This window comes from Erinaceus europaeus, chromosome 2 (assembly GCF_950295315.1).
Source record: "Erinaceus europaeus chromosome 2, mEriEur2.1, whole genome shotgun sequence".
In the NCBI taxonomy this organism is placed as follows: Eukaryota; Metazoa; Chordata; class Mammalia; order Eulipotyphla; family Erinaceidae; genus Erinaceus; species Erinaceus europaeus.
Genome location: NC_080163.1, coordinates 88,551,380 through 88,577,000, shown reverse-complemented (window position 1 = coordinate 88,577,000; position 25,621 = coordinate 88,551,380). Strand labels below are relative to the sequence as shown.

The 25,621-nt window shown below is 39.7% G+C and overlaps 2 protein-coding genes across 9 annotated transcripts in view; one reads left to right on the top strand and one right to left on the bottom strand.

Moving 5' to 3' along the window:
• The window catches only part of PRIMPOL (primase and DNA directed polymerase), a 45,409-nt gene extending 33,823 nt beyond the window's left edge, over window positions 1-11,586 (top strand). For 4 of the 6 annotated variants that reach the window (XM_060184057.1, XM_060184074.1, XM_007517654.3 and 1 more), the window contains 6 exons: window positions 4,140-4,225; window positions 6,805-6,894; window positions 7,734-7,842; window positions 10,635-10,717; window positions 10,802-10,848; window positions 11,203-11,586. In XM_060184057.1, the coding sequence (XP_060040040.1) occupies window positions 4,140-4,225; window positions 6,805-6,894; window positions 7,734-7,842; window positions 10,635-10,717; window positions 10,802-10,848; window positions 11,203-11,433 (646 nt within the window). In that variant the 3' untranslated portion in view covers window positions 11,434-11,586. The remainder of the gene's footprint in view (window positions 1-4,139; window positions 4,226-6,804; window positions 6,895-7,733; window positions 7,843-10,634; window positions 10,718-10,801; window positions 10,849-11,202) is intronic. The other 2 variants (XM_016185803.2, XM_060184068.1) reach the window with 2 other exon arrangements.
• Window positions 11,587-11,607: 21 nt separating this feature from the next.
• CENPU (centromere protein U) overlaps window positions 11,608-25,621 on the bottom strand; it is a 47,097-nt gene continuing 33,083 nt past the window's right edge. For all 3 annotated transcript variants that reach the window (XM_060184089.1, XM_060184094.1, XM_060184100.1), the window contains exons 8-13: window positions 25,348-25,456; window positions 19,360-19,438; window positions 19,118-19,165; window positions 16,724-16,785; window positions 13,390-13,546; window positions 11,608-11,951 (exon numbers count right to left, since the gene is read on the bottom strand). In XM_060184089.1, the coding sequence (XP_060040072.1) occupies window positions 11,838-11,951; window positions 13,390-13,546; window positions 16,724-16,785; window positions 19,118-19,165; window positions 19,360-19,438; window positions 25,348-25,456 (569 nt within the window). In that variant the 3' untranslated portion in view covers window positions 11,608-11,837. The remainder of the gene's footprint in view (window positions 11,952-13,389; window positions 13,547-16,723; window positions 16,786-19,117; window positions 19,166-19,359; window positions 19,439-25,347; window positions 25,457-25,621) is intronic.

The window sequence follows — 25,621 nt, the reverse complement described above, 5'->3', positions numbered from 1 at the left end:
TTTTTTTTTTTTTTTTAAAAGCAGAGTACCTACTGCTCAGCTCTGGCTTATGGTGGTATAGGGGATTGAACCTGGGACTTTGGAGCCACAGGCACGAGAGTCTGTTTGCATAACCATTATGTTATCTAATCCCTGCCCAGAAATTGCTATTAATAATCTCATTCTCCTCACGTAATACATATAATATAAGCCCTTCATTTAAAAATCATTTTTGGAAATCATTTTTATAGTAATGGATAATGCTTTCTCCACTAAACATTATATCATGAATGTTTGCAAAATTAAAGATTTGCCAGCAGCTAACTGAAAATAAAACCTTTTTTGCCTACGTAACTTTCCACTATGTTTACAAATTATGATTTATATCAGTCTGTTGTTGAACAAGGTTCACATGTATTGGTCATTTAAGAAACATGTTTAAGGCATCCTTCAACAGAATATTTTGCTTCATTCCCTCTCGTAAGCTGGAAAAGTTTGTCAGCGTAAAGTATGGTTAAAGATCAGACTAAATTATCTTGTTACATTGACTTCTTCTGGTTCTCTTCTATCTTCCATAGGTAGAATTTTAAAGTGATAGTTCATAAAAGTGACTTTTTTAAGTATTTATTTTATTTATTCATTCCCTTTTGTTGCCCTTGTTGTTTAATTGTTGTTGTTGGATAGGACAGAGAGAAATGGAGGGAGATGGGGAAGACAGAGAGGGGGAGAGAAAGACAGACACCTGCAGACCTGCTTAACCACTTGTGAAGCGATTGCCCTGCAGATGGGGAGCCGGGGGCTGGAACCGGGATCCTTACACCAGTCCTTGTGCTTTGTGCCACCTGCGCTCAATCCACTGCGCTACAGCCCGACTCCCGTATAAAGGTGAATTTTAATAATATTTAGAATATATTGCTGTAAGGAAAGTTATGCCAGGATGTCTACCTGACAGTGGGTACTTGATAAGAGTTAGGTTGGCTGGCTTTCTTTATATATATCTTAACTATTTGAGCTCTTTTGTAACATCTCTCAGAATTAACATCACAATCCTAGTTTCTTCACCCTTCAAATACTTAGTTTATGGAATTCTTTTTTTAATTAATTAACTAATTAATTTATTTATCCCTTTTGTTGCCCTTGTTTTATTGTTGTACTTATTGATGTTGTTGGATAGGACAGAGAGAAATGGAGAGAGGAGGGGAAGACAGAGAGGGGGAGAGAAAGATAGACACCTGCAGACCTGCTTCACAGCTTGTGAAGTGACTCCACTGCAGGTGGGGAGCCGGGGGCTCGAACTGGGATCCTTACTCTGGTCCTTGTGCTTTGCGCCACCTGCACTTAACCCACTGAGCTACAGCCCGACTCCCAGTTTATGGAATTCTAAGGATTAAGGTAAAGCAGTAGAGGTAAAACATAATAAATCCTGCCTGACAAGTGGTATCTACTCAGTTCTTAGTAGTAATTTCTTTTATAGTAGTAGTAGAGTAGCATAAATACTTTGCATGAGTCTTACTGCCTGTTGTTGACACTGTAAGATCACATTCTATCATATATGGGAAAGGCAGCATAAACATCTAAGTATCAGCTAATCTTCTGATTACCAATCCCCCCCTTTTTGTAGTTTTTTGCATATGTAAGCAAACAAAGGATTTTCCTTCCTTAAAGACTTAATTTTTTTAAATCAACTTTTTAAACTTAATTTTTATTTTTTTAATTACCTCTATTTATTAATTGGATAAAGATAGCCAGAAATTGAGAAGAGAGTGGAGATAGAGAGGGAGAGAGACACACACCTGCGGTACTGCTTCACCACTTGTGAAGCTTCCCTCCTGTAGATGGAGACAGAGGCTTGAACCCAGGTCCACGTGCATTGTAACATGTGCGCTCAACCAAGTATGGCTACCACTCAGGCCAAGACTAAATTTTTTAAAGTTCATGAGTGTACCTTTCAGTTAATTTTAATCTATTTTATTGTTGCTTTTATTCCTCTTTTCCTTATTATTATCTACAATTTAACATCATTCTGCAATAAAAATGTGAAATGGAAGTTTTGGTTCTGTAATGGCTTTCCCTCTCTCTGTTTTCTGTCTGTCGAAAAAAGTTGGCTTGGAGCAGCAAAACCCTAACAATGACAAAAGTAGTGTGAAAGACTGTGTGATTGGGAAATAGAATACTACTATTGTCTTCCAACCTAGGGTCTTCTGGTTCACCCTGTAATTGAGGAGAGTAATCACTATGCTATTTTTTAGTATATGGTTAGGGTTAGTGGTTTTATACACAAATGTGTCATAAGTGTCCTAGAGCAATTAGCTGTCCCTGTTCGGGCGCCAGGTGCCGCCGACCACCCAACTGGGGGCTCAGCAGGCCGATCCAGGGAGAATGAGACTTATAGGTGGGAGGTGGATTCGGCGCGACAGACAACACTGAGACACATGAGTTTCAATGCTGCTGCAATCTTTTACTGATATAGAGATTCTTTTTATAATAGCATAACAAAGAAGCATAAATCAAAAGCTGGCCAAGTCAGTTGACCACAAAGTACGCAGGGTACATTTTTTATAAGTAACACAGACAGGAGGAACTGAAGGCATACAACTACCATCAAAACGAAAGCACAGCCATACTGTTCTTTCATGGGTTATTAATCACATCCCTTTGGTTTCAGACAAAAGTCAATTTATCAGTAAGAACTAAATGCTTTCACTGCTCTCATTTATCCAAAGGGCTATTCTTTCTCCTTCCAAGCACTGGACCTTAATACCCAGAATAGGGGGGGCACTAGTGGGAACACGGCGTCTTGCTCTGATCCTTATGCCAAGCTCCCTTTCCTGTAATCTACCTAAGACAATATGCAGGTGCATTTCAGGGTTGCTATGTAACATGTTTCCTGGGAAAGCTAAAGGACCATTGTCTGTATGATTGAATGTAATATTTCTGAGAATAGTGCTCAGTCCTTGCTCAACCTGGATAGCCAAGTCATTGGGGCTTGAAGTGCTGGGATTTACTGTTGTAAGGGGCTTTTCATCCAGTGGGGTCCCATCTGGAATGTCCAGACTAGACTTGGGGGGTTGCACTGTAAGCGTCTCCGGAGTCTCCTGGACATTCCCTGGGTGGCCTGCATAAAGCATGATAAACAACAACAGTAAGCTTTCAGAAGTGAAACCAAGTCCACCTAGCCATCCAAGGCCTTTCCGCCAACCGGGAGACCCAGGGATCCGTCCACACAAATATCCAGGCTTCTGTCCACCACCTATCTTGGGTACGGTCTTCCGTACAGGAGCTTGTAAGGCCCCTGTCCGGTTCCCTAACCAGGTCACCCGCACTGTTTTGTCACACCGCGGTCGTGGCCTGCCTATCTGGCCAGACAGGTGTGGCAGTTCCCGGTTTTTTGTTTTTAAGACGGAATTCCTCTAGGTCCCTCCGGGTGGTTTTGATGGCCAATAGGAGAGCTCTGAAAAGACAAGGAAACACCATGAAAACCACTATGATTATTATTAGGGCAACAGCTGCCACTATTGCATAATGCCACCAAGTGAAAGGATTGAGAGCAGAGACATTCTCATAGAGCTGCTGAGCTAGGGATTCGAATCCAAAATCATTTAAATGAGCAGTGCTGGTAGCAGTGATATAATCTTGCACCTCCTGAAAATCATGAGTTAAATCATTATCTTTCCAGATGACTTTTCTCCCCCCAGGAATTTTTTTTTAAATATTTATTTATTTATTCCCTTTTGTTGCCCTTGTTGTTTTATTGTTGTAGTTATTATTGTTGTTGTCGTTGTTGGATAGGACAGAGAGAAATGGAGAGAGGAGGGGAAGACAGAGAGGAGGAGAGAAAGATAGACACCTGCAGACCTGCTTCACCGCCTGTGAAGCGACTCCCCTGCAGGTGGGGAGCCGGAGTTCGAACCGGGATCCTTATGCCGGTTCCTGCGCTTTGCGCCACCTGCACTTAACCTGCTGCGCTACAGCCCGACTCCCTCCCCCCAGGAATTTTAAACTGTATTCAGGAAAATTGAGAACATTCACATGTTAGGCCGAGAAAGAGAGAGAGAGAGAACCCCCTATACTCACATCTTGACGAATGACATTAAAGCTATTTGAAATTAAGTTTCCTTTCTGTGTCCATGCCTCTTTAAATGTTTTTTTTTTTTTTTCAGATTCTCAGATACTTTAAGAATTCTTACATGTGACCCATATCAGAAGCTCAAAGGAGCAGAGTGTTGTAACACTACCAGTACTGCAGGTAATTCTAAGAAAACTACATGAAAATTTAAGGATTTAAAACATATCTACTTTAAGTATTCATATTTACTGGCCCTTTGAAATTACTAGTTTTCTAACCAAAAAAAAAAAAAGCTTATTTACCAATTTTCATTCTCATTTTAAGTGTGTGTATATATGAGACTTCCTAAGATGAACACATTAAAATTTAAACAAAATTCTATACCCCTTTACCTACAATCAAAGATGGGTAATCGTTACTAGTTTTCTTTTTCACCCAGAAGAGCTTTCTGTTTCTGATATACAGATCATCCTCATTCCTCTAGTGGCTAGTGTTTCATGAAACTTTTATGTGCTTCGTTCCTGTATTGAACCATAGAGGTTTTTCCCCTCAGACTTGTGTACGAATTCTCCAGGAAACATTTTGGTGGTGCCAGGATTCTGTGCAGGTGTGACTTTGCCACTTCTGAGCCAATATTTTCATTTATTTCAAATAGACACCACAATACCAGAGCTTTCCCTAGTGCTGAGATATTCCCGTGTGGTGCCAGAGCTTGAACCCAGGCTGTGCACGTAGTGAGGCACACGACCTATTGGGTGAGCCACCTTCAGGCCCAGGGACCATTTTTGTACATGTCTTTTGGTGCATCATTATAGTGAAAAGTGGTCATCTAAAATGTCCAAACAGAATTGGTCAAATTTTTTTTTTTTTTGCATTATCTTTATTTATTGGATAGAGATAGTCAGAAATCGAGAGGGGTGATGGAGGCGGAGAGAGACAGACACCTGCAGCACTGCTTCCCCACTTGCAAAGTTTTTCCCCCAATAGGTGGGGACCAGGGGCTCAAACCTGGGTCCTTCTATAACGTGTGCTGAACCAGGTGCGCCACTACCTGGCCCCCTCAAAATCTTTAAAATATACAATATCCCTTAAAATTAGTTATAGCAACTGGAGAAATGAGCTAGTGGTACAGCACAGAAGCTGGATGTATGAAGTCCTGAGTTTGATTCCCCAGCATGACATACCAAAGTGAAGCTCTTATCTCTCCCATTGAGTCTTTAAGAAAAATTATTTATAAGACCAATATAAACATGCCTCATTTATGTTGACAGAAAAAATTAAATGATATGTATTATTTGACCCCAGGTTTGTTAGTGTGGGTAACATTCTACCTTATTTTGGTCCAACAATTATTCCTAGCACTGATTAAAAATTTATCTCTGATTTCTACTTTAATATATGTCCCAAGTTTCTCTAGTGTTTGTTTTCTAAGTGAAAACAATATAGAAACAAATAGTTTCTATTTTACAAGAATTAGATCCTATCATTAAAAACTTAGTGAGATGGAAACGCTTCTAAATGACAAGTTCTAGAAACAAAGTATAACTGAATTACACACAGCTGAAGGCAAGAGAACAGGCCTGTAATAAGCTGAGTTTATAACAGGCTGCAGCAAGAGAATGCAAACCATAGGGAATGGTAGAGGCTGTCTGAAGGAGTCTGTCAGCAAAGGCAGTGCTTTTGAGGAGTAGCCTGGGAGGTGTCCCTTTATGAATGAGACATAGTCAATTACTACAATTAATTTTTTTTATCTGAAAAGACTATAAGATACTAAAGCTATAATTGGAAAAACAGCAGCAGCTAGTCATTTTTGTGGTTTAGAAAGTGCTCATGTTGGGGCCAAGTGGTGGTGCACCTGGTTAAGGGCTCACATTACAGTGCATAAGGACCCAGGCCCAATCCCCTGGTCCCACTTGCAGTGAAGTAGTGCTACTGTTGTCTATCTCTATCCCTCTCTGTCTCCCCCTCCCCCTCTCACTTTCTCATTCTCTTTCCAATAATAAATGAAATTATTTTTTTTTAAAAAAATGTGTTTGGGAGTCAGGCGGTAGTGCAACGGGTTAAGCGCACATGGCGCAAAGCGCAAGGACCAGTGTAAGTTCCCAGTTCAAGCCTCGGGCTCGCCACCTGCAGGGGAGTCGCTTTACAAGTGGTGAAGCAGGTCAGCAGGTGTCTCTCTTTCTCTCCCCCTCTTCCCCCTCTCTCCATTTCTCTCTGTCCTATCTAATGATGACACCAATAACAACAATAACTACAATAATAAAAAGGGGGGGCAACAAAAGGAAAATTATAAAAAATAAAACAAGTGTTCCTGTCTTGCCTGCGTCCATGTATCAGCACAGAGTGGTTGCTTCTCTCTTGAGTCGTCATGGTTACAGAGTGGCCATATCTGATATTAAAGTTCTGTGAAATAGTTTAACAGATAATCAGAGCTGAACTAGAGCATGTCCAGTCAAACTTGAAGTAATTCCAAAGTCTAATAGCACTAAGTCAGCTCTTGGATATAAACTACTGCTTTTCAGATTGAAGAAAACAACGTAAATGATTTTTAAGTGCTCTATGTGAAAATTACCATGTGACTTGAGAGGTTTGCATTTTGCCTGCTTCCTTGGGAGATAACAAGAACCCACATACTGACTAAAAGGCAGCTGCAAAAATGTTGGGTTTTTTTTAAAAAGCTTGATAGTGATAAAACCCCAATTGTACTAAATAATAAAAAACTAACCATTTTGTAATTAAAATTTTCCTCTTTGTTGCAGTAGAAACTATTGAAGGTTTTCAGTGTTCACCCTACCATGAAATTGATCAATTTGTACTTTCTCTGGTGAATAAAAATGGCATTAAAGGAGGTAAAGATAATCTTACTCTTTACTATTAGATAGTAGAATAAAAATATTTTTAGAAACAATATTTGGGGGCCAGGTGGTGGTGCACCTGTTTAAGTGCACACACTACAGTGCACAAGTGTCGGGCTGGCTTCGCGAGAGGAGACAGACGACCCGGGACTCATGGTTGAGCTGTAGGCAGTATTTCTTTATTCATGCTGAACGCAGCACAATCTAAGCCGAGCTAGACTAAACTAACACTACAAACTAAAACTAACAATGCTGTCTTTATATATACTTGCCAAGTAGGGTGTAAACAGGATGTGATGTAGAGAGGGTGGAGAGAAAAGTGACTGGTGAAAATCAGGATGTGACGAGAGGGGACAGAGCAAAAACACATCATGAACCAGTGGGGATTAAACCAATGCCATGCAGTGGTTATGTAAATAGAATGCAGTGTTAAGCAGGGGGGATTAAACCAAATGAAACAGAAGGGGTTTTTAGAAGCAGAATTAGAAGCATACCAACATACAAGCATATGGGTTCAAGCCCCTGGTCCCCATCTACACAGGGAAAGCTTCATGAATGGTGAAGCAGGGCTGCAAGTGTCTGTCTCTTTCCCTCTATCTTCCCCCCCCCCTCAATTTTTCTCTGTCTTTATCCAATAAGAAATAAAATTTTTTTTAAAAAAGAAACTATTTGGTGGTCCGGGAGGTGGTGCAGTGATAAAGCTTTGGACTCTTAAGCATGGGGAACCGAGTTTGATCCCTGGCAGCACGTGTGCCAGAGTGATGTCTGGTTCTTTCTCTCTCCTATCTTTCTTATGAGTAAATAAAATCTTTAAAAAAAACTTTGCATTTTAGGAATTCGGCGTTGGAACTACTTTTTCCCAGAGCAATTACTGGTTTATGATATTTGTAAATATCGTTGGTGTGAAAACATTGGAAGAGCCCACAAAAGTAATAATATTATGTAAGTAATATTTATCAATGAACTATATGTATTTAATCAGTACACTTAAATGTTTCTAATTTTAATGAAGTGAGAATATAAACATTGCTTTTATAAGATGTAGTTGTAAGTCAATTTATACATGTATTAAGTTTTTTATATTTAATTTGAGTATCATATTACTTTATTGAGTGAGGCTAGACCTAAATGAAGCAAAATAAGAATGTAAGGTATGTCTTTCCTTCATCTGTTGCTATTGGTACATAACACTATGAAATATAAATCAAAATTGAGCAGATTTGGGCATCAGAAGAAAACTTGGTATTGGGAATTAATATGTTTCAAGAAAAATGATATGAAGAGAACTAATATTCACTGAAGGAATGTTTCTATAGATACCTGGCCCTATGAAAATCAGTACTTATTAAATGAATGCTTGCTACATACATACACACCTGTTTTAGGAGTCTTGCTTTTGCACCTGGAGAAAAGGAAGTAAAGGATGCCTTGAAGTCATAAAAAGATTTTAATATGGGAATATGCTTGCATTAGGGATAATATAGTAAGTCACTACCAGCTATAATGAAATTTTTGCTATCCTTATTATCTAATGTCAGGCTGAAGCAGTAAAGCCTCTACAATGACAAAATATTTCTTTTACCAACCTGCATTTTTAAAGGTTAATATAAAATGAGCATCAATCATATCTGGCACTGCTCCCCAAGTCCTTCCCACTCTGGGTGTTTTCTGATCCAGGTTGAAAGCTGAGAAATGATCAGTCATTGATTATAGTAGGGAACCTTTGAGGCTATGAAACAATCAGCTTCTTTTCTCTTACTGTTTTCTTCAATAGGTCAGAAAGATACATACCTGCAGACCTGCTTCAGTGCTCATGAAGCATCCCCATGCAGATGGTGAGCGGGGGCTCAAACCTGGGGCCTCTCACATGGTACTACATGGTACTACATGTGCTTAAACAGGTGCACCACTGGCACGTCCCCCTTTTAGTATGTATTTGAGAGAGACACAAGAGCACTTCCTCGCTCTCAAAGCTTTCCCCGTAGTTGGCTCCTTGCACGCTGTGTGCTCAGCAGGGTGTGCCAATGCCAGCCCCCGTCAGCTTCTGTTTACATGTTAGATAGCACGTATGTGTTTCCAGGGAATCGTGCCTCACGCTTACATAGATTCCAGGTTTGTACCATATGCAGAAATCAGAAAAGAGCATTCTGTAGAGCAGATCATGTCAGAGATTCTCAAACTTTCTCTGTAGTGCCCTTATGATGTCACAAGCCTCTGAATAAAAAAGCTAACAGTATGTTTATTAGTTTCAAACAATTTAATGAATATTTGTCTTTAACAGTTTTGTCAGCCACTACCACAACTGCCCCTTGGGGACATGTCTCACTATCATGTGGAATGTCACCTATATTATGCTCCTTTTATGAAATGGGGACAGTTACAAAATACTTAGTACAACTTAAAGGTTTTTCACTGGTTAGAGGTGTTTTTTCCTTTTTTTTTTTTGTAACATTTAAAGCTTGCTTATATTTCATCTAGTACCTGTACATTTTTCAACATTACTAGAAAAAATGTATTTTGTTTCTAGTACTATTTGTGGTTTGTGAGTACATTTTGATAAGTCTTATAAGAATTTTATTAGTCTTCATTATCTTGTTTTACTGTTTTCTGAGTTAGTCATTAAGTAGGTCCTTAAGACTTGTAATTTCAGGGATTGGGTGGTGGTGCACTTGCTTGAGTGCACAAGGACCCAGGTTCGAGCCCCCAGTCCCCACCTGCAGGGGGGGGGAAAGTTTCCGAGTGAAGTAGGGCTGCAGGTCTCTCTATCCAATAAATAAATAAATAAAGATATATTTAAATACTTTTTATTTAAATATATTTATTTGTTATTTATTATTGGGGCAAGGGAGAGAGACACCTGCAGCCATGCTTTACCATCCATGATGCTTTCCCCTGCAGGTGGGGGACCAAGGGTTTGGATCCGGGTCTTTGTGCACTGTAATGTGTTAGGTATGCTACCTAACGCTGGTCCCCTTAAAGATAATTAAAATTTTTTTAAAGACTTGTAATTTCTATCAAAAATCACTTAACATAATTTAGTATACATTTGCTTTATGCCATTGACAATTTAGAAATGTGTTCAATCTCTACTGTTATGTATTGTCAGTATGATCGATTTTTTATGACTATAAAGAATTGCTTAACTGAAGCAGTATTCATATTACAGAGCCTGCCTTCTAATCACATCATTCAGAATGTCCATATCCCTATTAAAATGTCTTTCAAATTGTGACTTATAGTAGCTTAATTGTGGAGGTTCTGTCAGTTTTATTCATGTTTTGAGGTTATCTTATTAGGGTCTACAGATTATGAACTAGACCTTTCTGGGGAGAACTTTTGATTGCTATGTATCTGTTTCCATCCGTTCATTTTTTCCTATTTTTAATTCTTAGACATACTTTTTAAAATTTCTTTTAAAAATTTGTATTTATTCCCTTTTGTTGCCCTTATTGTTGTTGTTATTGATGTCATTGTTGTTGGATAGCACAGAGAGAAATGGAGAAAAGAGGGGAAGACAGAGAGGGAGAAAAAGACACCTGCAGACCTGCTTCACCGCTTGTGAAGCGACTCCCCTGTAGGTGGGGATCCGGGGGCTCAAACGGGGGTCCGGGGGCTCAAACCGGGATCTTTATGCTGGCCCTTGCGCTTTGCGCCACATAGATATACTTCTTATAGATAGCATGTGTCAAAATTTTGTATTCTCTACTAATAGTTATTTTCTTTTTTATGTAAAGGATTCTGGTTGATCTGAAAAATGAAGTTTGGTATCAAAAATGTCATGACCCTGTATGTAAAGCAGAAAACTTCAAATCCAACTGTGAGTTAATAATTTTGTATAATTATCATAAAATAAAAGATGTTTATTGCATTTATCATAGTTATACTATCTTTTCTGATTTAGGTTTTCCATTGCCTGCTGAAGTTTGTCTCCTGTTTCTTCTCAAAGAGGTTAGAGCGGCTTTTAATTTCTCCTTTACTAGTTTTTAGTACAACAAAATAAATAAGCTAGCTGCGAGGAAATGCCCAAATAGTTTTAAGCACCAATACCTTATTTCCCCTTAGTACAACCACTATAATTAATATAGGAAGAGGTATCTGAGTTCCAATAAGCCAGCCAGATAATGACCTAGTCCCATAATTGTTCTGGAGATAGTGTCAGCTAGAATAACTAGATGTTTTTATATGGATACCTTTAATTAAACAAAGACTGGGCAGAGGGTAAAACAATCACATTGTGTATTCTGACTGAATACCGTGTATTTTCTTATCCTGCTATTGCTTACCCTCCAATTTGGAAATAAGGAGTGTGAGTTTACAACAGATGAAACGATGAAAAGTGAAACCAAGAATCCTCAGGAACCATCATTACTACAAGGCTTGTCTTCTGATTTTGACTGGGATAATGACATTGATGATGCCTGTTTTTATGAAGCTACTGAAGATGCTGAACTAGCTGAAGCTGCAGAGGTCAGTTATAGTAGTGCAGTAGATGAAATACCTGATGAACTAATTATGGAAGTTTTACAAGAGTAGCTAAATTGGGGGCCATGCGGTAGCACAGTGGGTTAAGGCGTGAAGTGCAGGCACCGACCCCCAGCGATAACCCTGGAAGCAAAAAAAAAAAAAAAAGTTATATAACTTTTGTTATATAACTGGACAGTTATATAACAAGGTGGTTATTTATTAATAAACAAGTATTAAATCAACTCTTTAATAAACAAGTTTTATTGAAAATTAGTTTCAGTGTACTTATTTACATTTAGTTGTAATCTTGCATGTGTGCAGTGGACAACTTTTAATATTTACAGGCAATTACTGCTTCTAAAGCTATTATATTCCATGTCAGTTTTTTGAAAAGGAATTTATACAGTTTCAGAAAGCAGCAGATTAATAGCATGAAAATAACTTTTATATAGGCACATCTTAACAGACTGGCCTTAATCCTGGGCAAGGAGCTTCTCTAGTTGCTGGTTGATATTTTGAAGATGATTTTCAGCTCCCAAAAGGGTTCTTGCTTGAAATAACAGAGCTGGGAGACTAGATGAATCATACTGTTGGAGAAAAACAATTATAAAAACCAAAACTGTATAGATAGCTAACCTATCAGGGGAGCTGGGTGTTAGCGCAGTGGGTTAAGCGCACATGGCACAAAGCTCAAGGACTGGCGTTAAGGATCCCGGTTCGAGCCCCCGGCTCCCCACCTGCAGGGGAGTCACTTCACAGGCGGTGAAGCAGGTCTGCAGGTGTCTCTCTCCCCCTGAATTCCCCTCCTCTCTCCATTTCTCTGTCCTATCCAACAACAACGTCATCAATACAACAATAAAACAAGGGCAACAAAAGGGAATAAATACATAAATATTAAAAAAGAAAATGGGTGCTGCTGCACTGCTGGGTGGGGGCGGCAGTAGCGCAGAGGGTTAAGGCACATGGCGTGAAGTGCAAGGACTGGCTCCCCACCTGCAGGGGGATCAGCTCACAAACGGTGAAGCAAGTCTGCAGGTGTCTTTCTCTCCCCGTCTTCCCCATCTCTCTTGATTTCTCTCTGTCCTATCCAACACCACTACCACCACCACCAACAACAATAATAACCACAACAACAATAAAATAAGGACAACAAAAGGGGAAATAAATATATTTTTTTAAATGGTGTAGTCCTTTATTTTTAAAATTTAAATAGGATAGCGACACCTGAAACACTGCTTCACTCCTTGCAAAGCTTTGCTCATGCAGGTGGGAACCGGGGGCTTGGTCTTTGCACACTATAATGTGCACTCAACCCAGTACGCCACCACCCAGCTCCTGTCCTTTTCTTTATAGTAAGGTTGCAAGGGAACTGCTGCTCTGTAAACCTTGAGCAGACACAGCCCATTAAGACTAGTTGTCTGAAAAACTCATCTCAATTATTTAAAACAGAAAAATCATCCTTGGCATGTTTTGACGGCATGTCTATTTTAAACACAGCTACAAAACATTAGTTTTATTCAAGATTTTAAAAAAAAAATCTATTTACTATTGGATAGAGAGAGACACCTGCAGGTGGGGACCAGGGGCTTGAACACTGGTCCTTATGTACTGTAATGTGTGCTCAACCAGGTGTGCCACCACCTGGGCCCCTACTCAAAATTTCTTTAAAACTCTATTAAAAACCAACATGAAAAGAAACTTAAAACTATGACTATTATCACATAATGGTCCGCCCACCCCCTCACCCCCCCAGAAACAATGCAGTACAATGCTGTGGATTCAAACTATCAGGGGAATCCTATTTTAAAAGAACTAATACAGGGGCCAGGCAGTGGTGCACAAGGCCACACTCGAAGGAGGAAAACTTGATGAGGGCTGAAGCAACAATACAGGTGATTTAGAGCCATGTTTTCTGGGTACACTGTAAGGTTTCCTTAAAGCTTTCAGTACTCTAGCATGCTGATGCACAGTAAAAAAAAAAAATAATAAATAATAATAATAAAGTAGAAGAAGAAAGAAAATTACCATTTCCTTTACTTTGGGTTTTTTCTCTTGAACATTTGAATAATCCTGATGAAGTTGCCTTAAATTAGATAAAAAGTATGCTGCGTTCCTAAGGGCAGATTTTCTTTCCTTCAGTTCCTCATATTTTACTTGAAGTTGTTTCAGTTGTGGTTCTAACCTAAAACAAAAAATTTCCCTAAAAGTAAGTAATATAAACAAAGTAATAGGCTATATTAGATGAGAAACAAATGACACTGATGAACCTGCTGTATAGGAAAAAAAAACAAAACAAACCTGAAATACAGCAATGAAACTCACAAATGACACATGAAAAACTCAGTCATTTCTAGGGTTCTGGAGCTACTGAATGAAAACATGTACTTGGCAAATGTTTCAGCACTTCACAGCCTTTATCCCTCCCTCTTGTCAAAATGTCTGTTTCCCAAGATCTAATAGAACCAGCAGAAAAACACCAGAAACCCTGGGCGAATATTTCTCATTGACTTGGTTTCTCCTGTTGAGTAAAGGGAATGACTTTGTGCAAAGACTCTGGGGAAGGAGGGAGTGAAGAGAACCTTGGGGTCCTTTGCATGGTGACAGAAAAGGCCCTAAGTTGTGGGTGAGTGTGCTCTACAGAAACCTTTCATGGGGAGATGAGAAACTGTACCCATGCATCTGCAAACCATTTGCCCCCCAATAAAAATGTTTTTTTTTAAAGGGGTGAGGCTGTTTGTTTTGACAAAGATGTTTTAATTTTATAAGAATCCCTTTGACAATTCTGTACATTGAACAACTGGTACATTCTAGGAAACTTGTGCTAGCAGGGCTATGGCTAAGGTTTGGGATCAGTCTGCTAATCTCAAATCCTGGTTTCCCTGCTTCCTATTCCTAGGGGTGTAACTGTAGGTAAGTCACCTACCTGCACCATAAATTTTTCGCACGTAAAGTTAAAATGCTTTATGTTTGGTGTTCTTTTTAATGAACAGTCCAGAAGTAAAACCCAGCATCTCATACACACCTTACTTGTACTTGGTAGGCCTTCTACCACCCAGCCCACTATATTTGTTCTTACTGTGCCTTAACAAAACATACACTGCTCATCTTCTAAAATGGTATCCGAGGGCCAGCAAGATAGTAGCTCACGAGTAGCGCACAGCGCAGTTAGCCCTGCACACCACCCAGCTTCGTGCTGGCCTCCACTGCAATAAGGGATGCTTCAGTGCTGTGGTGCCTCTCTTCTAGAAAAGAGGCCAGTCTTTAAAACATACCTGAGTGATCTCTCTGGTAAATCAGAGCCTTATTAAACAGCTGTAACAACAGACCTCACAGGACTGTGAATATGTATGAATATGAAACATCAGCTATGTCCAGCACTTGATGCCCAACAATATACCAAGAGAATCATTTCACCAAGACCAAGTGCAACTTATTTCTGGGAAACAGAAATGTGAGTCAATGTTTCCATATAAACAAATAGATTAAAACACATGGTTATATAAATTGATATTGGAAAAGTATCTGACAAGATCCAACATCTATTTATGATAAAGACCCTCTAGAAATTGGGAATAGAAGGACAATTCCTAACAATAAAAGTCTTTCATGACAAGCTCACAGCTAACATTCTCAATGGAGAAAAGCTGAAAGCTTTTCCCCTAAAATTAGAAACTGGACAAGGATGGCCACTCTTACTGCAGTCAGACAAGAATGAGTTCAAAAGTTTTTGAGTTCTCAAAAGTAGATATATTGAAAAGGAAGAAATCAAACTATCACTACTTGCTGATGATGTAATAACATATCTAGAGAACCACACAGACTCCACCAAAAAACTACTGAAAATAAATTCGGTAAAGTAGCAGGATACAAAATCAATGTACACAACCTGTGGCATTTTTGTATACAATAAGGAGTCAGAGGAAAGGGAAATCGCATTTACTGTTGAACTCAAAAAAGATAAAATTCCATGGGGCCAATCGCACAAGGGAAGTTGAAAGCCTCCAGGAAAAATAGAAAACATTGTTCAAAGAACAAGAGAATGAATGACACATAGGAGTTGATTTCTATTTATCATACTGCCATTAGGGTTATTGCTGTGGCTTATTGCTAGCACTACAAATCCCTGTTTCCAGCAGCCTTTTTTCCTTTTCTATTTTACTTGACAGGAATTGGGGTGGGGGGAAGAGACACCTGCAGATGACCTGCTGCACTGCTTGTGATGCCCCCCTAAGTGTGGGGAACGGGAGCTCAAATTCGGGTCCTTGTCCGTGGGAATGTGCGCATTCGGCTGGGTGCATCAACCTCTAGCTCTCCAGGAAAAAAGTCTTTGAATGTTACATTTCACTATTTTTAGCTTTTGTTTCTGGGCCAATAAAATGTCTAGTCCAGCATCTAGACTGGGTGGGGAATGTCTGGCTGGCTGGCTGGCTGGCAGGCTGTATGGTCTGGTCATGCCAAGGTCACCAGAGGCTGTTTCACAACAACATTAAATGCTAACTTTTACGTTGATGTTTCATCATGCCCATGAATGATGTTGTAAATATCCAAATGGCCCTTGGCAGGAAAAAAAGTTCCTTACTCCTGATCTTGGTGAACAAATAACCATTTCTTCTCATTTCCTGTGGCATTTTGTTTTAAACTTCCTAAAGAGCAGAGCACATATCTGATACTGTTTATTCTTGTACTGTTTTACTCAATCTTCTAGCTCACACTGAAATCCTAGAAGAGCACAAAAACAAACAAAGCCCAGCTAGTTGACCAGCTGATTTTCCAATTTTCCTAACTCAGACCATGGGGACAGTCCAGGCCTACAAACCTGGGCAAGTTGTTCTGGCCTAACACTGGGTAATGGACTCACATAAGTGCCACTTAAATCTAAGTCTCAACAACAACATTATAACCTGTTGATACTTTCATACATTACTCACTGTGAAGCACTTTCTCAATATTTACTTACTTCCCAAAATACCTGAGGCATAAATACTATTTGGTCATTTACAAATAAAGGAGCTGAGGCACTGGGAAATGGCCTGAAGATTACACAACCACTAAGTAGCAGTATCTGGATTCAAACTCAGGTAGGTAGTCCACTTTCTAAGTCTATGCACAACATCTCTAGTTAGTTTTGACCTCTTAGGTCAAAGCTGAGGAAACTATTTGAGGGTAGGTAAGTCAGTGCTGAGTTCTCCTTTGCTAAAAGTTTCACTAATTGAACAAATTAATTCCTCACTGAGTTTCCAAATTACCAAAGATACCCTGCAGTTTTAATCCAACAGCAAATTTTACTAGCCACGCATGACATTCTGTAGTTCAGTTCTTCCAGGTTAAGTTTTAAGAGAGGATTTGAATAATTTCTTACCAAAGCACTTCATCTTGGACTTCAATCAGACGTTGCCTTTTCTTATTGATATCTGAAATCACCTAAATACAATAATTTATATGTCACATGAATTTGCAAATCATTGAACACTAGTAAGTTTTGCCAATATTGACAATACAGTGGCAAACAGAGACCCAGTTCTTAATCACCAGAAAACTTTAAAAGAGAAGACAGACATTACCTACAATAAGTACATCTCGTGACGTGCGAACGACACAAAATAAATCTAGAGAAAAATACCGAGAGGATCTACTTTAGCATAGCTTTAAAAATTTTTTTTATATTTATTTATTCATTTTCCCTTTTGTTGCCCTTATTGTTGTAGTTATTATTGGTGTCATCGTCGGATAGGAGAGAGTAATGGAGAGAGGAGGGGAAGGCAGGGGGAGAGAAAGATAGACACCTGTAGACCTGCTTCACTGCCTGTGAAGCGAACCCCCTGCAGGTGGGGAGCCGGAGGCTAGAAATGGGATCCTTACTCTGGTCCTTGCACTTTGTGCCACGTGCGCTTAACACGCTGCACTACCGCCTGACTCCCAGCATATTTTTAAAGAGGAAGCGGATGCTAGATCTTGACTGCCCTATGACATGTAAAATAGTCTAGTGTTTATCTTGATATGCTAGATGAATGTTTAAGTTGGGAAGATCACCATCCAATTTGTATTTTAATAAAGATCCTCTCAGCATCATAAATTTTATTTTCTCAGCAATCAATTTTAGTGACTGCCTGATACTCGATTGTCAGACATTCAGACAGTCTCCAATGCTTATAAACAATGCAGAAATGACCAATGAGAGATTAAAACAGGGGCAGGGAGATAGCTCAGCCTGTTAGAATGCCAGTTTGCATGCCTGGGGGTTCAGAGGCTGCAGTTTTAATATCCAGCACCACCTTATATAAGAACTGAGCAGTCTTCTGGCTTTTTCTCTGGTCTTCTCTCACATAACAATGACAAAAGGTTAAAACAAAACCTCAAAGACTTGTACACACCAAGAAGATAAATGCAATTCCAGCTAATTCCTGTCATAAATATAAAGGGGGAGCTAGTCTTCAACTCCTGGATTGATCCAAGTTTAGAGTTACAACCTCACAAGCCATGTGGTCCAGCTATAACCTAATAAGGAATGTTGGTACTACTAGTTTACCAGCTTGCTTTTCCTTGCCTGGCTAGCTAGCTAGTACAGCAGTGAAGTAGAGGAACCGGGATGAGAAATGAAGTATCCTAACTCTTTTCTTTTTACCAGAACACTGTTCAGTTCTGGCTTATGGTGGTGCAAGGGACTGAACCTGGGATATTGGGAGTCTCAGGCATGAGAATCTGATCACATAACCATTATACTATCTACCCTCCGCCCTTTTTAAAAAAAATTTATTTTATTTATTCCCTTTTTGTTGCCCTTGTTGTTTTAGTTATTGATGTCGTCGTTGTTAGATAGGAAAGAGAAATGGAGGAGGGGAAGACGGGGGAGAGAAGGAGAGGCACCTGCAGACCTGCTTCACCACCTGTAACGTGATTCCCCTGCAGGTGGGGAGCCAGGGACTCGAACCGGGATCCTTACGCTAGTCCTTGTGCTTTGCGCCATGATATCCTAACTCTTTAGAACATCCTGAGGTTACTGCATAGGACTCCCCCCCCCCCACCCCCCCCCGGAACTGCATAAGAGAAGCAGCACCACTCCACTGGTGTCGTAGCTTCTGGTGCCAGACCCAGTGTTCCTGCATGGTGCTGTGGTCCTTCTTTGTATTTGGTAGAGTGTGTGGTCTGCCAGGTGAGCCATCTACTTGCTCTTCAGGGGTTGTTTTTTTTTACCCAGGACCCTCTCTAAGCTTTCCTTGATTGGAGGTGCCAGGCCTTGTGTGTGCACGATTCCAATACTCCCGACATTCATTCTTTTTGGTTTGGGGGTAGGGAGAGATAAAGAAGCATCGCAGCATGATGGTTCCTACCTTCCATGGAGCTCCCTCTGTCACAGATGATGCTTGGACTTGAACCTAAAACCCTTGGGCATGATAAAGCATGCATTCTACCAGCTGAGTTACTGCCACTCAACAGTTCTTTTTTTTTTTTTTCTAAAAGGTTTTACTTTTTAGACATTCACAAAAGTGACAATAATGTATCATTTTATCATATGGGACCATTTTAGACTTGTTAACTAAATTTGGGACTAACATAAGGTTCAAATTTTTTTTTTTTTGTCTTAGACCTTAAAAACGACTGGGTAGCTTTGGGAAACATTACTAGCATCCCAGTGTCACAGAGAAAATCTTACTAAGACGAATTAAAAAATTAAGACCATAACCAAGATTTACTTAGTTCGCTATATGTTAGTGTTCTATATGACGACATGCTGCTACTCAAACAAATGATTTACCTTAGTATTCTTTCTTTGCAGAGTTTTCACCATCTGAACTTCTTTAAGCTACACAAAAGAAAAATAACATTTTCTTTTTAAAATTAGACATTTGTTAGGATATCATATCAAATTCATCTTAAAAACAGCATGTGAAATGCAGCTATTAGCTATTAAGTTATTAGCAAATTGCCAGCAAACACAAGCTTTGCAACAATGTCCTGAGATAAAAAATTAGACAAACAGTGTGTCAATGAACTTACCATTTTGATGAGTTCTTCTTTAATATTAGAATGAAATTTACTAATGGCTTCCTTACAAACTTCAGATTTTACTTCTTGTCTGTAAAGGAGTAAAGAAACTTGGTATCATCTTTTTTAAAAGATTTCACTTGTGGGCGGGGGGGGGGGGGGGGAGGACAGCATAATGGTTATGCAAACAAACTCTCATGCCTGAGGCTCCTAAATCCAAGGTTCAATCCCCCCGCACCACCATAAGCCTGAGCTGAGCAGTGCTCTGGTGTTTCTCTCTCTGTCCCCCTCTCTCTGCATCTCTCTCTAAAATGAAATTAATAAAATTTAAAAAAAAAAAAGATTTCACTTTCTTAGCACTGAGTCAGAATTTGGCATTTGTATACTTTAAACTGCAACCCCTTCTCAGACTTAAAATTAGCAGCATTTTCTCCTAAACCATAGGGTATGTGACCATCATAACTCCCTGACAAGGGCCATGTCCAGAGGTGTCACCAAGCATGTAGAACATGCTTGCAGTAGGGAGTCGAGCAGTAGCGCAAGGACCAGCGGAAGGATCCCGGTTCAAGCCCCCTGGGCTCCCTACCTGCAGGGGAGTCGATTCACAGGTGGTGAAGCAGGTCTGTAGGTGTCTATCTTTCTCTCCCCCTGTCTTCCTCTCCTCTCTCCATTTCTCTCTGTCCTATCTAACAACAACGACATCAACAACAACAATGAAAAACAATGGGCAACAAAAGGGAAAATATAAAAAATAACAAAAAATAAAATTGAAAAAAAAAAAAGAAATCCTTACAGTCAATCTCAAGTTTTTGCTGATGCCTGATTCGATGACCAGCAAACATTAGCTCCTTCCTTGTTCCCTGTTAATAACTGGAATAATCTGTAAAATACATCCAGGCTAACCAATACTTATAAATCAGCTTTAACTCTTTAAAAACTATAAAAGCCAACCCACACTGAAAATCTGGCTTAGGTCACTATCTTTAGGGAGAAGAGGGTCCAGAGTCTCCCAGTCTGGCTCACTCATGGCTGACGGCAGATTCTATACTCATCTCAACCACCCAAGAGAAAGGGGCTAAAAGTTCCTGTACTAATTCCTCAGAAGAGAACAGCTGCAATTTTGAATACAGAACTTTCTGAAGTTTGCACCAAAACATAAGTGTGCAAACCTATTTCCTACAACAGCAAGATGGTGAAACAGGAAGCACTGCTAAATCTTTCATATATATAAAAAAGATTTTGTATTTCATATATATATATATATATATATATATATATATATATATATACATGAAACACAAAAAACATAGGATAAGAGGGGTACACCTCCACACAGTTCCCAACACCAGAACTTCCACACTGCTAAATCTTATTCCCTTCACAAGAAAATAAAAATTTTCATATATACAGCATAAAGAGTATTAATGGGAATTCCAGAAACAAATTTCTGTTATAGTATCTTAAATAAGTTCACAATCAACAACAGCAGCATTGAGACAGGTAAGAAGAGCCATTTCAGGGGCCTGTGAGTTATAGAATACATCTTCTGTGCATGAAACCCTAGGATTGATCCCTCATACCACATGAGAACACTAAGACGAAAGTGAGTGGAACCTCACAGGTGACGGAGCAGTGCTTTGTGTCTTCTGTCTCAAAATTATAGAATGAAAAGTGGGCAGTGGCAATTCAGCAATTTTGTGCATGTGTGAGAGACCCTTAGTTCCTTGGAACCATGTTAAAGGAAGGAAAAAAAAAATTAACTTTGATAGTTCTTCTCAAGTCAGCACAGCTCTATGCAAGTGAGAGAAAAAGCTCTGCTTATAACATCACCCACAGGAAGCAAAGAATAGAATGTATGTCAAAGGCTTTCTGGGGAGCTGTCAGAGGAGTAGGCTTTTGTCTCCTGATCTCAAGTCGTCATGGGCACACAGCATATTTTGGATGCCTAGGAGCCATGGAAAAGAAGATCTCAGTGTCTTGATACACCAACAGAGGGTGAGCAATACTGTAGAAAGACAGGAATATTCTGGAAATGACATCATTACAGAAACAGAGAAGAGGCTCATGGTTGCCTGGATATAGGGAAAGGATAAGAAAGAGCAGGGAGGTGTGGGGCAGTATGCCAGCTTCCCCCTACTTAACCCTACGGTCTATTTACATAACCTGTTACCTAAGAACCGCCCTGCCTACAGGGCACTGGTTTCATCCCACTAGGTTCTGTCTTTTTGCTCCGCCCCTCTCCTTGTCACACCCTGATTTCCACCAATCTCTTTTTGCTCCGTCCTCTCTACGTTACATCCTGTTTCCACCCTACTTGGCGAGTATATATACAGCTGCTCTTCTGGTTGAATACACTTGGGATTGCCTTCCGGCTCTGAGAGTCCCAGAGTCTCCTGCGACGCTAGCTAGCCCAGCATGAGTTCCTGATCCCTCACCCAAGCCAGCAGCCTAGGTTGGCTCCAGTCAAGTTCTCTCCAACCCAGAGAGCACTTGCTTTGGGAAGAAGCACCCTCAGACTATCCTGGCAGTGAGGAAGAGTGAAAGCAATATATGGACAGACAGAATGAGGACAAGGATCCTGATGGCAGTGGATCTGCTCTTTAACAGGTGGTGGAAAAATGGAACTTAACACATTATAGAACTGCTCCTAACACCAGATAGGAATAAAACAGGAAAGTTGAGTAAGAACAATGCACCAGAGGACCTAGTGGGGGTTGTATTGTTATATGGAAACCTGGGGAATGTGATGCATGTACAAACTATTGTATTTACTGTTGAATGTAAAACATTAATTCCCCATTAAAGAAATTAGAACAACAACAACAACAACAACAAACAGTGTGCTGTGTCATATGTCCTGGTTATCATGCCATTACTAGTTTTGTGAGAAGCTACCACTAGGAGATAAACAGCAAATGGAATCTACTATGTCTTACAACTGCCTGTGACTTAAAAAAAGTTTTTAAATGATTAAAAACAAAACTATATATATATATAAACTAATAAATCTAACACATTTTGTTAAATATTCCCATGGTCTGGCATGACAGCACCCCTGGGGTGGGGGCTCTTGCTTTGTCATACTCACAGCCCTCCCAGTACTGAGGCTTATGTTTATTTGATGAGTGTATTTTGTTTGGCAAGATGGAAAAGTTCCAGAAGCCTGTTGTACAACGATGTGAATTAACATCATTACTGACTATATAGTTAAAAATGTTTTAAGCCTGTAAATTTTACACTGTGCATTTTTATAATTAAATACATTTTCAATGTGGCAGCCCTGTTTTTTAAAAAATAACATTTCCATTATATCCCTGTGGTGAGGGGTAGACATGCAGCTTCCTGGGCCAGTGGGGGGTGGGAGTGGGTGGGAGGGATGGGTCACAGTCTTTTGGTGGTGGGAATGGTGTTTATGTACACTCCTAGTAAAATGTAGTCATATAAATCACTAGTTAATTAATACGAGGGGGAAAATTGTCTCAAAGTTTTTCAAAACACAAACTGAATCTTTTTATTATATAGGCTGTGTAATTGATATGCAGACTCTCTCAAAAGCCTAGACCAAGTAGATCAGAAGCAACCAATAGCACAGCTATATACAAGATACTGGGTACTGTACAGCAAACCCTAACAAAAGGACTTTTCAAAGTTAACACAATTACCAAATAATGTGATGATAACATTAACTATCAATTGTCTTTTGGAACCCTAAGACAGCAGGAACCTCACATCTCCACTACAGAGCCTCTACTTCCCCCAGTTCTAGAACCATTGTATAGGGCCCACTTTCCCGTATGCCTCTCCCAATCCATATCAAATAATATTGCATCCGCCGATCACAACCTAACCAACACGATTGCCACCTCAACATGCTTCACTTCAGACTGTGTCCAGAGACTTCACGTGTGGAATGACAACCCTTCAGCTTCATTACTCGGGTGAGACCTTTCCTTTCATAGTATACTCTAATTCCATCTCAGGTGGTTCACTTTCTAACAAAGTCCCAAAACCTAGATATACACCAGTTTCTGTGAGAGAGAGCATATGTTCACACGTATCCATAAACTACTGCAAAATATATGCCTGAAAGCAGAAGTGCACTAGAGTTTGCAGTGAGTACCCCCCTAACACTTCCTCTCCACTATTCCAAGATTTGGGTCCATGATTGCTCAACAATTTGTTTGGCTTCGTATGTTAACTCTCTTTTCAGTCACCAGGTTCCAGATGTCATCAGGATGCCGGCCAGGCTTCCCTGGACTGAACACCCCACCAATGTGTCCTGGAGCTCCGCTTCCCCAGAGACACACCCTACTAGGGAAAGAGAGAGGCAGACTGGGAGTATGGACCGACCAGTCAACACCCATGTTCAGCAGGGGAGCAATTACAGAAGCCAGACCTTCTACCTTCTGCAAGCCACAAGGACCCTGGGTCCAGGCTCCCAGAGGGCTAGAGAATGGGAAAGCTATCAGGGGAGGGGGTGGGAAATGGAGACTGGGTGGTGGGAATTGTGTGGAATTGTACCCCTCCTACCCTATGGTTTTGTTAATTAATCCTTTCTCAAATAAAAAAGAAAAAAATAATAACATTTCAATTATAATGTAAACAAAAACATTAAAATACATAAAAAAATAAGAAAAAATAGCCAGGTTTCTGTACATGTGGCTTATAACGATGGTAAAATTAATCAGTTCATCCGCCAATCACAATAGTTGGTATGAGAAAGCCAGACATGTTTTTTTCAAATACTAATACCATAAGATATGGTTACTTTCAGGGCCGGGTGGTGGTGCACCTGGTTGAGTGCACATGTTACAATGCACAAGGGCCCAGGTTCAAACCCCCAGTCCCCACCTGCAAGGGGAAAGCTTCACAAGTGCTAAAGCAGTGCTGCAGGTGTCTATCTCTCTCCCTCTCTTTCTCCCCCTTCCTCTCAATTTCTGGCTGTCTCTATTCAATAAATAAATTTTAAAAAGATAATAAAAATTAAAAAATAAATAAATAAATAAAAAAGATATGGTCACTTTCTACAAATAAATAGTTCTCGTATACAATGTTCTAGGAGCAGCCTGGCAAGTGGCACAATGGGTAGAGTGTTGTACCCTCAAACATGAAGTCCCCAGTTCAACCCCTAGCATTCCAAGTACCAGAGTGATGCTCTGATTCTCTCTTCCTTTCTTTCTCATTGACAGATCTGAAAAAACAATATCCTATGAGTTTATAATGTCTTCATTTCATGGCACATTTCTAAGTCTACTAACAAACTCTTTTAAGGAATGAGTGCCAGGTACATATTGAAATGTAGAAGACTTCCAAATAGTTGACTTAATTTTGTAAGTGTGAAAGCTGTCCTGTGGTTGAATACACTTTATGTCAAGATCATTCATCTCTGCCACTTAATATATACACACATACACACACATATATATGCATATATTTTTTTACTGAAAGTTTATTTTGCCTGGCATAAGAATATCAGTTCCTAGGGTGGGGATAGATAACATAATGATTATGCAAAGACACTGATGCCTGAGGCTCTGAGGTCCCAGGTTCAATCCCCTGTACCACCAAATGCCAGAGCTGAGCAGTACTGGTGGCGGGGGGTGGGGGTGGGGTAGAGGATAATAAACCAGTTCCTGCTTTTTGTATTCTTGACTTGGAACACTTGCCTGTCTTTATTCTGACTGTGTTTCCTGTATACATGGTATAGATGGATCTTTTTTTTTCTTCCTCCATCTAGCCCATCAACCCACCAGCCCATGATCATTGATCACAAATTGGTGAATTAATACAAAAATATAAATTAGTCACATACTTGGATAAGCACATACCACTAAGTATTTTATAGGACAACAGAAAAAAAAATAGTGCCAATCCTGAAAAATCTAAAATGGAATAATGATGAAAACACTATGTAGTATATGCCGAAGCTACAGATGTGCTCAAAGATCCTTGTAGGAAGATGTATTAGGAACACACACCACACAACACTGAAAGACTTACTTGTACTCTAGGCAGATTTTCTCAAATGTAGATAAGACAACATCTAACTCTGTGATGTCACTTGTTTTCTTTTTTTTCAGACACCATATATGAACATAGTCAGAAGTACCTAGGACATCAGCAAATTTATTATATTGATTAGATTTGTGAAATCTTAAAAACACACACACACACACACACACACACACACACACACACACACTTCCACTTTTGTTGTATGTTGAAAATGCTGATGATGTTAAAAAAAATAATCACTGTGAGGTCTTGTATTTTT